This window comes from Microtus oregoni, unplaced genomic scaffold, assembly GCF_018167655.1.
Source record: "Microtus oregoni isolate MIOR12 unplaced genomic scaffold, Mior012 000032F_ref0000030, whole genome shotgun sequence".
NCBI classification, from domain to species: domain Eukaryota; kingdom Metazoa; phylum Chordata; class Mammalia; order Rodentia; family Cricetidae; genus Microtus; species Microtus oregoni.
Window position 1 is genome coordinate 27623926 of NW_024543091.1, and position 15307 is coordinate 27639232.

A 15307-nucleotide genomic window follows, 5' to 3' on the forward strand; every position below is an offset into this window, starting at 1 on the left:
CTTCTAGACCAGGCTGGCCTCGAACTCACAGAGATCCGCCTGCCTCTGCCTCCCGAGTGCTGGGATTAAAGGCGTGCACCACCACCGCCCGGCTAGGTCTCCCTCATTTTATGCAACTCCTACAGCTCTAAAAATGTTGCTTATAAATCAAAAAACAAATAAAATCAATGTCCCCCAAAGAAAAGGCTAAAGAATCCTGTGGCAAATCTTCACATAAATTAGTCTTTCTAATAGTAAATCATCCTTTCTAGGTATACCTTCTGTGTTAACTGCACTGTGATATATAGGATTTACTGAGAAGAGGCCCACCTGTAAATATGAGTACAAATGAATGTCTATTCATGCAGAGACTGCAGACAAGGGGTGGGGAAATCTGGTGAGGGACAGCCTTGTGTCAAAGGATGATCACTGCTCTGTGTGGGTGCCCTACCCCTAGAAGGACAGAAGATGCAATCCCTGGATCTAGCTCCTTATCTCTACGTCTCCTCTTCACCCTCCTAACCTTGGGCAGAAGTCTTTCCCTAGCTTCTCTAATTCTCCAAGAACTATGAAAAAAGTTGACACATGAACAACTTGTGAAAGAATCTGCAGCAAAGATAAAGATTGAGAGAGAGAGACACCAGGAGTAAAGAGAAATAGAGTAAGAAAGCTAACAAAACAGGAACAAGAACTGGGATGGTTACAAAGGGAACATAAGGAAAACATAGGAATTTGAGTAGCTTCTCTAAATCTTTACCCTACTCCTGTGAATTACAAGCAGGAAAGAGGGCTGAGCTAGGCAAAGAGAAGGCAAAATACCTGGGTCATCTCCCGAATGGACATCACACTATCCAGAGCTTTCTGAAGTCGCTCATAATTCTTCTTCTGTTGATAATCAATGGGAAGAAAATAATTAAAAGCAGATACAAAGATATGATAATAAAAAAGAAAAAGAGGGCAGTTAAAGTCTACATTCAAGTGTGCCATGGAAAAAAACAAGCTTTATCTGGAAACTTTAGAGTTTTATGCTAGTCCTTTTACTAGTTATGTAATTATCTGGGTAAGTCGTGGAACACCTTCAACTATTACAAGCCCTGTTTGCAAATAACAGGGGGTGTTCTGTCTGTCTGATTTCTGTATGTCAGGATTTTGGTGATGCTAAGGATTGAACCTATACCCTCACATATGCTGGTAAGCGCTCTACATTGAGCTATACTTCATTTCATTTGTAACTAAAAATACTATTTCTGTGGCAATCGTCAGAGATGTTCTCAGAATTAAATAAATGTATAAATCTAGTATTATATCCAATATATAGTACTGACAGAAAACAACGAGGCACTGTGACATACAGTGATGGTTAATTTTAGAAGTTAGTTTGAAAGCTGGTGGTCCACGCCTTTAATCCCAGCGCTTGGGAAGCAGAGGCAGGCAGATCTCTGAGTTCAAGACCAGCCTGATCTATAGAGCAAATTACAGAAACTACAGGACAACCAGGACTACACAGAGAAATCCTGTCTTGAAATCCCACTCCTCTGTTGCTGGGGGAAAAAAAAAAGGGAAAAAAGAAAAGAAAGGAAAAAAAAGGATTTAAAAAAGTCAATTCAAATAGGTTAAAGAGTACCTACTTATTTGGTCAAACATGATTACTGGGTTTTTCTGTGAAGGTGTTTTGGGGTTCAGATTAACAGCTGAATGACTAGAGTAGGCAAAGCTGATTGCCCTTCTTAATAAGGATCTCATATAGTGAAACAAAGACCCAAATAAAATAAGAAAGCTAATCTTCCCAATCCTGGCCCTTGAATAAAAAGGTATTCTTCACAAGTTGAGGTATCAGCCTTTTCCTGGCTTTAGATTTGAATGAATTACAAAACTGGCCCTTGTGGGTCTTGAGCCTGCCTGGTTCTCAGGTCTCTGAACTGGAACTGGAACATAATTCATCACAGGCTCTCTAGGGTTTCTAGTCTACTGACTGTAGATGTGGGGACTTCTCAGCCTCCCTAAGTAGGTGGGACCATTCCTCATAATAAAATCCCCTACAGTTCACATGTGAATGAATGGAATATATTTATAGTCATCCACAGCCTATTAACTATTTCTCCAGAGAACTCCCCATAGGGTATTTCATTTACATTATCTCTTACTTTTATAACAGTTCACAAAATAACTCCTACCCCCTTTTATAGGCAGACAGCTGAAACTGAGAAAGATGAAGCACTATTCAACAAGAAAGCCAAAGACCCTACGTCCTTTCACTGTTGTTTTATTTTCCTCTCAGTCATAATCTCATTCTTAGAGTAAACTAGGGTGAAGTTTACTATGTAATCCAGGTTGGCCTTAAACCCTAAGCAATTCTCCTGCCCCAGTCTTCCAAGTGTTGAGATTATAGGTACATGCCACCACATCAGCCACAAGCCTATATTCTTTTCATCATGATATAACAGGTACTAATTTTTCTTCCTTTCTTTTGACAAGCCGAGCTATTTTGTCGGATTAACACCACTGTTCAAGAGTACCCAAGAAACAAGTGTTCCATTTCTTCTGTCCTTCATTGGATCTGTTGTGTATATAGGAATTAGAACCCAACCTCCCACCATTTCTGTCCCTTATTCCTTTCCTCCCAACAACTATACCTTAGGATTAAAGGCCAGAGTCTTGGGATCAGTTGGGTCTACCACAGACGGATAAGGCTCGAAGATGATGCTCTTTCTAGGAGACTCCAAAGCTGCTCTACACATGGCCACCAGCAGATCTACCACCTTAGGAAAAAAGAAAGGGGAAGAACTAAATGACAGTTCTGGGAGTCTCCAGAATGTTCCCACCCCCCCTTTAAGGCAAATGTTTTCATGGCTTTCTAATTAGAAATTATAAAAATTCAAATACTAGGGCTAGAGAGATGGCTCAGTGAATAAGAATACTTGATGCTCTTATAGAAGACCAAGGTTCAGTTGCTAGCACCCACATGACAGCTCACAACAGTCTGTAATTCTGATTCTAGAGTATCTAAAACCCTTTCTGACCTCTTTGGATATCAGACACCTACATGGTACACATATATACATGCAGGAAAAACACTTTTACACATTAAAATAAATCTTTACCTAAAGTCCAAATACTAGCAAAATGATTAAAGAGATACCATCTCCAATCCACCAAACAAATTTATCTGCTCCCAAGTAACTACAAAATATGGTAAATATACTTCCAAGATATTCTGATATACAAATAGTATCTGTTCTTTCTTTCTTGGGCAAAGGTGCGAAGAATGAACTGAGAACCTCATCTATGCTAAGCATTTGCAAATCTTTAACTCAAGCAATCCTCCTGCTTCAGTCCTCCAAGCAGCTAGGAAGCTAAAGAAACATGCCACCACAAGCCTGATTGGTATTTGATTTAGACAACTGTGCATTACAGCTTTATGTGTACAAATAATAGCTGTTCAGTGTTTTCTTTCTTAAGATTTATTTATTTATTATGTATACAGCATTCCTTCCATGTAAGCCTGCAGGCCAGAAGAGGGCACCAGATCTCATTATAGATGGCTGTGAGCCACCATGTGGTTGCTGGGAATTGAACTCAGGACCTCTGGAAGAGCAGTCAGTGCTCTTAACCGCTGAGCCATCTCTTCAGCCCTGTTCAGAATTTTCAATGTAAGGATATGCCATAATTTTGATGGACCTCCTAGACAGACCATTATCCATTTAGTTTGATTATAAGCTTTATACTTTAGTGAGCACCAATAAGTATGAAAGCATATTTGGAAGTTAAATTCTCTTTTTTAATTACTTTATAAATAATACCAATCAAAATTTCCACTTCCTCCCCTCCTCCCACTTCCCTCCCGCTTCCCCATGGAAGTTAAATTCTAAGGAATGAAATCGCTGGCATCCTTTGCTTTTGTTTTGAGCTAGGGTCTTACTTTGTAGTTCTGACTAGACTGGAATTCACTCTATGAACCAAACTGGCCTCAAACTCTAAAGATCCTCCTGCCTCTGCCTTCTAAATCCTGAGGTTAAAGACACTGACACCATAACTTGTCTCTTCTACTTTTCTTGATCCCAATTCCCCAGTGTCCTTTTCCTCCCTCTTACCTCTGCTCCAGTAGCCACCTCCTCTGCAGCTCCAGACATGACTCCCAGCGTGTAGAAGGAGAAGACGCATAGTTCACGAGTACAGACAGCTGGCTAAAGGGAGATATTAAACAGACAGGAGAGATGTGGGTTGTGTATGGAGAAGATATAGGGAGAGATGAACTGTGTGTTGAGAAGATGTGTGTGTGTGTGTGTTGAGGAGGACTATCAATCAAAATTTAAATGCCGTAACAGTAAGTTTGAGTGATCTTGTCTACCTATAAAATTCTCTCTGGTCATTAAGGTATTTAGATGTTCTCTTTTCTGAGTTTTTAGAACACTGTTCCTTGCCTTTAAATATATACACATAGATTATAATTTATAGCTAAGTGTTTGGCCTACTCACCTAGATTTGGGAATAGCCAAGAACACCATGGTCAATACCAGATGCTTGCTTATAAATGTTAGGTGGGAATGGTGTCATCAGAATTGTTTTTATAAATTTCTCTCTCCAGAAAAGATTACTGAAATTCATCTTCTGAGAAAATGATTATTTATAGTGTCTACAGGAATGTGAACAGAATGTATCTTTTACTACAGGCCTAGGAAGAAAGGAGAGCTAGGAAACAAAAGGCCTTGGCCAAGTAAGATGGTCAGAGCAGGGACCTATACCTTAAGCATGGACCCGTTCTGGAAGACATGCTGCTCATCACACACCACACAGTACTCATTCAATGTTGGAATCCTCTGCTCTGCATATTTCATGATCTAGAGAGAGAAAAGAGTCTGTATCTTTTCTAAGTATAGAAGTTTTTCATGTTGTTTTGAAGAAAATGGAAATAATTGAATATTTTCTAGCTTAGATTCTGAACTTAAACTGATGGCCTCCCTACACTCCTAACCCTGTATGATACTATACAAGTAGACCAGCCTGATCTTTGACATAGAAGTCTCGAGTTAATATTCCACATCTACTATTTACTATCAAACATAACTACTAGGCAAGTCAGATACATTTAGCCTTGTTTTCTTCACTTATAAAATAAGACATTATACATCTCATAAATATACTGCAAGAAATGAGATCTGTCCATGCATTTAAATTTGGGGAGGTGGCATCAAGCCTGTCAACCTGAGTTCCTGGGATACATATGTAGAAGGAGAGAACTGATTCCCACAAGCTGTCTTCTGATCTTCACACAAGTGCTATGGCATGCACGTGCGTGCCTGTGTGTATGTGTATGCCCCTTCTAATTAATTAAATAAAATTTTGTTTTTATTTATTTATTTATTTTGGTTTTTCGAGACAGGGTTTCTCTGTGGCTTTGGAGCCTGTCCTGGAACTAGCTCTGTAGACCAGGCTGGTCTCGAACTCACAGAGATCTGCCTGCCTCTGCCTCCCGAGTGCTGGGAAAATTTTGTTTTTAGTCTCCATCATTATGTATTAGATGGGAGAAAAGGCAACACAGGGTCATAGGACAACTTTACGAAGTCAGCTCTCTCCTGCACCTTTATGGGCATTCTGGGAGCTAACTCAAGTTGTCAGACTTTCACAGCAGGTGCTTTACCAGCTGAGCCATTTTACAGGTTCTCATCAAAGTATTTTACAAATAGGTACTAACTAATCAGTTACAGTGGCTGTAGTCATTATAGATTTTCTACTTGTGGCATGAGTGTATTCAATCCAAGATGAAATGCTGGGGGGCAGGGCTTAAGTGATTTCCACCACTTAAGGACAATTAACCCATCTCCTAGTCAAACACATACATGCAAACACACATATTCTATGGAAGGAAAATGGCATAAATCCAGAGCTTTTGCAACAGTATTTTAAACTATATGCTTTTAAATTTTTATTTACTTAACACTGGTTTAACTACTTGTTCTTGTGTATCAATCAGGCTGTTCACATGTTTATGGGCTGGTTATTAAGCCTGAAAGTCAGTAGTTCCAAACCCACAGGGATAGCATATCAGATATCCTACATATCAGACATTTTACATTATAATTCATAACAGTAGCAAAATTACAGCTATGAAGTAGCAATAATAGTAATTTTATGGTTGGGTCACCACAATGTGAAGAACTATATTAAGGGGTCACAGAATTAGAAAAGTTGAGAACCATGGCAGTGTTCTTGATAATGCTGTGACCTTCTTGAGGATGGAATCTACACCTTCTTTTCTTTTGTTTGCTCAACCAACACTCAGTATAATTTTGGGAGCAAATCAACTCAGGAAATAACTGACTCAAGACTGGAGTTTAGGCAGTTAGATGGGTGAGCAACAGGGAAGGGTTTTGGCAAAAAGTTCTGGACTTGATTACCTGGACAAGGAATCCATACTCCAGAGTGGGAATGTTCTTGCAGTGACCACTGACCTAGTAAGAGTTCAAGACAGATCCTATGAGTTTCTTATAAAGTGGGGCCCAAACACTCCTCATTCATACCTTTATCCAGGATTATCCTAAAATAGCTAAGTCTTAGCTCAGATCAGCCTAAGAAATCACAAAGCTAGAGAGACCTTTAGAAGTTTTTGTTAAAGGTTCTAAGGTTTACCAGTCTTTAACCCTCTTCAAAGTTACAATAGGTTGGCACAGCAGCTGACTACCAAGTTGTAGCCATAACCTAACTATACTATACATGACTTCTCCTTGGCATGCTAATCCCCAGACTCTGCTTTATAAACTACTATCAGACAGGCCTGTCAGGTATGAAATAAGCATTTAATAATTATTATTTAATATTATTTATTTATATATAAGCATTTAATAATTAAAAACTATTCCATTCTATACATTCATGATATATGCCTAGATTTGACTAGACAGCTCTACCCCCACCCCTTTGAAAAGTTATTCCCCTACATATCTACCCCCACCCTCCTGATGCCCACATCACACAATCCCCAGCCCATGTACCAAAGGAGAAGTCCGTGCTGAGGGAGGGAGGCCCACGTGCTGGGGGCACAGAAGACCTGCCTGGGGGCTGGGGGGATAACCAAACACCTCTACTTTGGGGTTCTTCATGGTGCAAGAAATGGAACGATTCATAAGGCGTCCAACTCGAAGCTCTGGTACACCCAGTTTGCCTTTTAGCATGGAGTCCTGTATGATAGGAAAACTGGGAGACCTGTAGAGAAAGAGCAAAGAAAAAGTAATAAAACTGGGAACTCATTATGAACTTTAGAAGAGAATTAGAAAAAAGAACATTGTAGGCCAGAGATGATCATAAATTCAAGAGCATAGTCTATTGTTATCTTAAATAATGTCAAAAGAGAATAATAAATCACAAAATTGGCTTTTGATATCATTATCTGTATGTTCTTCAGGTCGTAGCACATAAAAGGCAGAAGAAGAGCCTCAGCCACCATGTCATTCAGACTAAGTATGACCAAGTATATTTCTTAAAGATGACAGGATCATTTTTTGTTGTGAGAGAAAAGGACTAAGCATTCAACACTATTCTAGGCAAGTAGTTGTATCCTAAACCTTGCCTAATACCAACTGTCTAACCATCAAAAGTGGCCTGTGGAACACTACAAATCTAGCTTTGTGTCCATCTTTGGAGAATCAGAAATCTGGATATAGAACCAGGGTCAAAGAATAGAGCAATGTTTATTTCCAGAGCCTAGGTATCAGCACCTCCTACATAAGTGCAAGAAGTAAGTGTCTATGTCTCTGCTTCTTTATGACAAGAAATAAAGATGAGAGATGAAGATAAGATGAAAAGATAAAGGGCTGAAAAGATGGCTCAGCAGTTCTTACAGAGGACCTGGATATGATTCCCAGCACCTACATGGCAGCTTACAGCCAAATGTAGCTCCAGTTTCAGGGGATTCAATACCCTCTCCAATGGCCTCTGAGGGCACTAGACACACACATAGAGCAAGCAAAACACCTTTAAACATAATTTTCTAAAATGATGGAAAAATAATGCATATGCCTCCAAAAGATAGATATTGTGCTTTACATAAGGGATGAGTTATAAATATTGAATCAAAGTAGAAAGGTAAGGATACAAAGGGGACCAGGACCATGTGTCACTATTATTATGTAAAAGGTACAGAATTTACTGGACTCAGAGAAAAGACAGAAGAAATTATTTTAGGCATTCCAGAAGGTGATAAGACAGATAATTGGAAATGATCAATTCTAGGAAAATATTTACTTGGGAATGGGTGAGAAGATGCTGAGGCCAGCTCGGAACTTCTTGATGGTACCACTTGCTTTGAACCAACTGTGTCTCTTCTCCTGCTGGGTCTTCAGGAAATCGTTGCTCAGATGTTTCCATTGTTGGGATGTAAACATACCCAGGATCCTAGGACAAGAGAATTAGGCAAGATCAGGCAAAAAAGGACAAAGAGAAGCAACTAATCTCCAGACTCAGAGACTATAAAGCTAGTTTTGACAGAATGTTTGCCAAAGCCTCTCTTGATATGACACTGGCATATGAAAATACTATCTATCCTAAAGCACCATCTTCATCCTAGGACTAAACACTCACTCCTGTTACCTAACCAACAAGCCAGAATATTTCTGGAGACATTATAAAGGAGAACCTTCAGACTAGAAACCACAGTCTGGATTTAGTGCCAAAGATAACTACACTGAAAACAGAATAGAAGGGGTAGGGCAGAAGAGAATATAACCTTCTACTTTGCAATTAGTGCAATGACTATGGATATGTGATACCAATAATGTTAGGTGAAAAACTACATCCCTGAATTTATAGTCTTCACCTTGCAACCCAACTTGTCAATCGTTTCACTTGTCCTTGACCAGTTCTTTGTAGGATTACCCTAGGCTATCATGATAAAACCTCAGCAGCTTCTTCAAACTCAAAATTTAACCTATAACCAATAACTTCCTTTTCTTCTCATTAGAGAAATCATGAGGTATTAGCTTCCCTAATTTTCCAACCCTAATACAAAAGCTGTTTCTCCTTCAACCCTTATCTCTAGCCCTTCATTCTCTGGAGAAAAGGTGACTCTCATATTAAGACTGACTTCTCTATTTGGGCTCTACCACCATCTTCTGTCCTTAGGGGCCATGATCAAACATCTTCCTGTCCGGTCAGTTCCTTTCCCAAAGTCTGTAAGATACTTCATTTTTCTGCATCTCAGCTAGGCAAGTGTTCTACCTCTGAGATCTATCTTTAAGGGGGTCAAGATTCCTTTGGCCTAGTTTTAGTGTTTCTTCTTCTGTCCACCATCCTGAAGGATTCCTGGATACTTTGGGTATTAAAAAGTTTTTTGCCTTCGATTCTATTTTCTTTTCACCCTATCATCCTCTTCTTTAACAATCTTACATCTACTGGTACTAAGTTCCACCAACACTGATGCTTATCTTCAATCCTTATACTCAATTCTGAGCTAGTGTGAGACTATCTTATAGCATCGATCTACAGCTGGCTGTTCTGTAGACCAGGCTGGCCTCGAACTTACAGAGATCCACCTGCCTCTGCCTCCCGAGTACTGGGATTAAAGGTGTGTGCCACCACCAACCCGATCTGGCTTCCTAAATTTATTTTAACTTTTCCTAGGAATATTTTAAAAGGCCATTTCTGGAAAAAGACACGATGTTCAAGGCTTTGACACATTTGTGGTTAGAGTCTGGATTGTGAATGCCCCCCAAAGGTTAACATGCTGAAGGCTTGGCTCCCAGTCTGTGACACTATTGGGAAGTGGCAGAATATTGAGGAGGCAGGACTTGATTGAAGAAGGGAGCACACCGTTGCAGGGGATATTGGTACCCTGAGCCTCATGTGTATGTGTCTGTCTTTCTGTCTGTGTTTGTCAGCACACTGTAAATTGAACAGACCCCTTCTACTACATGCTTCTACAATGATGTATTGTGATGTCAAAGATATAAATAGGGTCAAGTTATAATCGGCTGAAACTGCTAAACTGTGAGCTAAAATAAAATTTCTTCCTTCTAAGTTGAATAATTCAGGTATGTTGTAACAGAAATGGAAAGCTAAGATAAGTATTTCTCAATACTTTTCCATCACATGTCCATGAACAACAACAACAAAAAAGTTCTTACTTTTTTAATTGAAGACCTAGCCCAAACCCTTCCTTATTCGATGGCTGGAAAACCTCAATGGATGGTTCTGCAAAGAGAAGAAAAAGTTTCCAATGTGTGCATAACTCTAATCTCTACAAAGTCTAAAGTCACAGTTCAGTAGGACAGCTTCCTCAGATTCTAGACACAGTAGCTGATAGGTACTCTCAGGCAAATCCAACTTGCAGTTAAAGATAGCCATAAATGTGGCTGAATATAAAACTGTAACTTACTTAAAACATTATAAAAATTTTGTAATTGTTTTTTTTGGTAACTTGGTTGTTCAGTTCTTGAGTGTGGATTTTGAAGATGACAATGTGTTGGAATGTCAAAAGTTGGACATGCCTGCATAGTAGAGGAAGAAAACTTGAGGCAGCAGTAAATTCTAGAAGCCATTTAATAAACTTTAAATATTTTCAGTCGGAAGTGGGAGGTTTGAAGAAGAACAAATATCTTCAGGTCAGAGAAAACAATTTCACAAATCAAGAAGAAGGCTATCAGATGAGTGGGGATGAGGACACTAATGACAAGAAATAGAAAACAAAGGGTGAGCACAAAGGTCTTATTTCCAACTTTATTTCTACTTCAATTAACTTAGTACTTTGGATCAGACTATACTCAGATTACCCACTTGTCCAATGTCACTGTCTTTACCTGGTCCATCAAGGTACTGGGAGAGAGAAAACCGTAGCCTCAACACAATCGGTTCTGTCCGAAGGACCTTCCAAGCTGTAGATACTTCCTCCTAAGAGAGTAAGAGAAATTATTTCTGGTTTACAACAGAGAGAAATGGACACATATATGCACATATACACCATTGTTCGTTGATGGTCTAGGAATGACAGAGGTGTAGAATATAGGCTCCAAATACAGCACTCAAGAACAAGACACCAGGCCTACATGAAAAAAACCCGTAAGGCAAGCTATACATACTGTTGGCACTACTTACATCGAGGAAGCTGATGTTGATATGGAGGTCAATGTCCACGTCATCAATAGTTCCATATTCTCTACAGAGACACAGGCAACCACAAGGGAGGCTCATTAAGACAGAAGGGACTAGAGAGGTAAAGAAGGTAAAGAACTAACCCTGGGAACATGAGAAAGGGTGGAAGAGAGCTCCATACTTAGACCTTAGTTACACAGAGAAACTCTGCCTCAAAATAAACAAACAAAAAACAGCAACAAGAAAAAGATCTTAGCTATGTATCAGATCACTTATGACCATAATCCTTCTTATCCCAAAGGGAACTAGTGACCTAAAGGTATTTAGGATAAGAGGGAATAGCTAAGAAAATTAGTTCTAACTCCTATCTCCTATGGTCAGCCATTTTTATTTTTAAATACTCTGAGTAACCTTCTATTGCTAAACGCATAAATTTATCAGTATATTACACCATCAAAAGAAATTCTAGCCTTTTAAAGATCCTTGTCATCCTGAAGTTGAGTCCCACCTGATGGACACAGAGTTCTCACTGTAGATCTCCTTCACTGCTTCAATGTCCGCGTCAAGCTGTGGGTGTCTATACAGGTCAGCTGCACAGCTCCCCTGATTCAGCCATAAAAATATTAATGGTAGCAGAGGTGGAAAGAGATAAACAAAGGGGAAGTAAGAAAGAGAGAATAAACAGAACATGCAGACACACCAGGAACAGGAAAGATGAAAGGGCAGCATATAGGCTCTTGGGGGGAACTCTAACACATATTTCAGGGAACAAGACTCTCTATTCCAGCCTAAGAAAGTTTCAGCAGACCAACAGGCAGTTTTGCTTTAAGAGTTCATATTCTCAAGCTCTAGCCTTTCCTCTCAAATTTTGCCTTCTACAGAAATTCAGACGAGTTCTATCTGAAAAGCATCCTGAGAGTCTGAACAGTTTTGCTTAGGAATGCAATTGTTAGCAATTGCATTTTTCTGGGTGGCAATGATAATGACATTCTCCGGGAGCCATTTAAGATTTGATCCTGGGCTGGAGAGATGGCTCAGCGGTTAAGAGCATTGCCTGCTCTTCCAAAGGTCCTGAGTTCAATTCCCAGCAACCACATGGTGGCTCTCAACCATCTGTAATGAGGTCTGGTGCCCTCTTCTGGCCTTCAGGCATACACGCAGAAAGAATATTGTATACATAATAAATAAATAAATAAATAAGTTAAAAAAAAAAAAGATTTGATCCTAACAATGAAATGACTCTCTCTGAGAATGAGAGAAGAAAATAATAATTTCTAACTAACATAAGGGTCCCCTTCATGTGGAGAATGCAGTTTACTACGGGATAACAAGTCCTAGGTATAAGCAAGGACAATGAATCAGTTCTGAAAGATTCCTATCAGATCCCACTAACATTTTATCTCATTTCATCTCTGTTCAGTAGAACTTTCCTTCTGATGTACCCAGCATATAAAATCTAAATCATCCAACAATGAGTTTGAGGGAATGCACTTCACCTGAACTCCATATAGAAATTCCTCTGATTCATTATCTCCTTCTGAATCATCATCATTCCAGAACTGGCCTTTGATGTCCTGGAGATAAACAACAATAACAAAAACACTGAAGCACCATCCTTTGTTAGGTCTTTGTTATTACATGGGCTAGGGTAGGGCAAAAGGATGGAAAACAGATTCTCACATTTCTTGGGAATAAGTAACTGAAGCCTGAATCCTTTTACCTTTCACTTCACTCTGACTGAGTGCAATACTACCTAAGTCTAGCTCTGACTCGGTGGGGCAGAGAACATCCTAAGCTCTGCATCGTCACTTCCTCATCTCCCTTGTTTTGTATTCTCTCTGAGGCAGGGTCTTACTCTATAGCCCTGGCTAGCTCAGACCTTGCAGCAATTCATCTGCCTCAGTTTCCCAAGTGCTGGGATTACAGATGCAAGCCACCACAGCCAACCTCACCTCTACTCTTTTATCTCCTAGTGTTCATCTCTCCCCTTCCTTTCAAAGAGAACAGCCCTATACAGCTCAAGTGACACTTTTTCCATACTCCTCCTTCTTCCATTAACTTCAAATAGCTACTTCCAAAAGGGCAAGAGGGGGAAAATACCAGGAAAAGGTAAAGTCAGCCTTCTGTCTTATCTGCCCCTTAGATGACTAGTCCAGTGACACAAGGAGTCAGTCCTCACCATTGGGTCAGTGAGTCTCACACACACTCTCAGGTCAGTGCTAGGCAGCACCCCTCCATACCACCAATCGAACCCAGGCCAACAAGATGAGCATTTAGGAGATCACAGAATGAGACAAAGGAGGTGATGATGTCATAGGTACTGGCGATCTGCTGGAGATGGCAGACTCTGCTGTTGTGGTAATAAGTCACTGTCCTATGGAAAGTAAATAACAATTGGGTTCACTACTTATTAGCTGGATAGTATATACACAGGTATATTTTGTTCAATTACAGACACATGTAAAGAGGCATAATGCACATAAACACATAGACTTTACTTCTTTAACTAAGCTGAAGGCACTGTCAGTAGAATATACACCTGTCTATTACACTCAAAGTTGAAAGTTGGAACTGGAGTAAGTATCTGCTCTAGTCTATAAGGTTACAATAACCTTAAAACCAAAAGTAACAATGGCAGGACCAAACTGCTATGCTTCTGTGTCCACTCAGTTCATTTATGAGCAGCTTTCACAATACCAAGCCTCATCAGCCTTATGAACCAGAACCAGATTCTTTTTAGACTCTTTGCTCCTATTTTCCCATATTGGGCCACTATCACTTTTTTTCTTTACATGTGTATGTGTGTGCAAGCAAATGTGTATAAAAGTACACGCGAATGTGCGTATGTAGGCCTCCAGGGCTGACTCTTGGAGTCTTTCTCATTCATTTTCTGCCTGACTGAGACAAGATCTCTCAACTAATGCTGTACTTCACCAGCACAGGCTAGTTTAGCTAGCCACCTTGCTGAGATCCTATCTCCACATTCCCAGAGCTGGAATTATACGTAGCCACCATGCCCACCTGACATTTATGTAGGTTCTGGGGACCCAAATTCTAGTTCTCACACTTCCATGGCAGGCATTTTAGCCAACAAGCCATATCTGTAACCCCTCATTATTGCTTTTAAAACATCAGCTTTAGTTGAGCTTGGTGATTCACACAGCAATAAAGAGGGATCTATGGTCAAGAAGATAACATCTTTGAGGTTAGCCTAGGATACTTTGAGGACTCTGTCTAAAAATAAATTAATTCAAGGGGGCTGAAGAGATGACTTAGTAGTGCTCTTACAGAGGCCCTGAGTTGGGTTCCCAAGCATCCACACCAGGCAGTTCATAACTGCCTATAACTCTAGCTCCAGGGGATCTAACACAAATATTCATAAAACTAAAAATAAATCTTTAAAAAATAACAGCAACATTACTAGAAGCCATTATATGACAACCATCTAATTCAGAGTTCTCAATAACACCGACGATGCTCTGGTAAAATTTATCTGAGTTGTCATGGCTGAAACAATGCTCCAGGGTCGTCTCAGAACCTAACCTCCACATAGTTACAGTAATGACCCAACAAGCACTCAGAAAAAGCACTAACCTTCTCCCCACTTCTAATCCTAGAAGACCTCCATCCCATAACAGGCTATTTTTAGCACCACTGAAGTCTTCACTTGCATCAGGTCATGAAAAAACAACTCAGCTATAAAATTATGAAGGCTTGAACGATAACAGATGTCAAAGCTACAGTAACAGTAGGCTTTCAAAGCTTTCTGCTGCTCTCTAGATCAGTAGGTCACAAACATTACCTACACATTACCTGGGGAGCTTTCAACTTAGACCAACACATAGCCCTATTCCATAACCAATTAGTACAATTTCACACGAATTAATCCTGAACGTTAAGTCAGTTAAAAACTCTCTACTATTAAGCCAATACTAGGAACCACTAGTCTTTCCTGGCTCCACATATACCTCAATCTAATCCATTCCAAACTACTCAATGGTGTTCTTGGTCCTTAATGTGATTCTACCAAACCTTACTTTTCTACATCATCGGTTCTAGGTGGGCTGGTGTGACTCCAGCATCAGTATTACCTGGGAACTTGCTAAAATGCCAATCTTAACCCTTACCCCCTGAGATTTAGTGAAGCAGAAAAACCAGAACTGGAATGCAGTGATGTTTTAACAAGCCCTAAAGTTATTATTCTGCATGATAAAATCTGAGAACCATCCCACAAGGTCATTGCATCTTC

General features: G+C 39.8%; 1 protein-coding gene across 10 annotated transcripts in view; it reads right to left on the minus strand.

Moving 5' to 3' along the window:
- The window catches only part of Parp6 (poly(ADP-ribose) polymerase family member 6), a 32022-nt gene that overhangs the window by 14170 nt on the left and 2545 nt on the right, over positions 1 to 15307 (minus strand). For 6 of the 10 annotated variants that reach the window (XR_005976723.1, XM_041679584.1, XM_041679579.1 and 3 more), the window contains exons 3-15: positions 13238 to 13432; positions 12555 to 12632; positions 11567 to 11661; positions 11062 to 11122; positions 10767 to 10857; positions 10095 to 10161; positions 8218 to 8367; positions 6969 to 7179; positions 6375 to 6428; positions 4722 to 4817; positions 4071 to 4163; positions 2613 to 2738; positions 799 to 864 (exon numbers count right to left, since the gene is read on the minus strand). Coding sequence is in view for 9 of the 10 variants with exons in the window: in XM_041679584.1 (XP_041535518.1) it covers positions 799 to 864; positions 2613 to 2738; positions 4071 to 4163; positions 4722 to 4817; positions 6375 to 6428; positions 6969 to 7179; positions 8218 to 8367; positions 10095 to 10161; positions 10767 to 10857; positions 11062 to 11122; positions 11567 to 11661; positions 12555 to 12632; positions 13238 to 13240 (1191 nt within the window). In the remaining variant the exon portion in view is untranslated. The remainder of the gene's footprint in view (positions 1 to 798; positions 865 to 2612; positions 2739 to 4070; positions 4164 to 4721; positions 4818 to 6374; positions 6429 to 6968; positions 7180 to 8217; positions 8368 to 10094; positions 10162 to 10766; positions 10858 to 11061; positions 11123 to 11566; positions 11662 to 12554; positions 12633 to 13237; positions 13433 to 15307) is intronic. The other 4 variants (XM_041679586.1, XM_041679585.1, XM_041679588.1 and 1 more) reach the window with 3 other exon arrangements.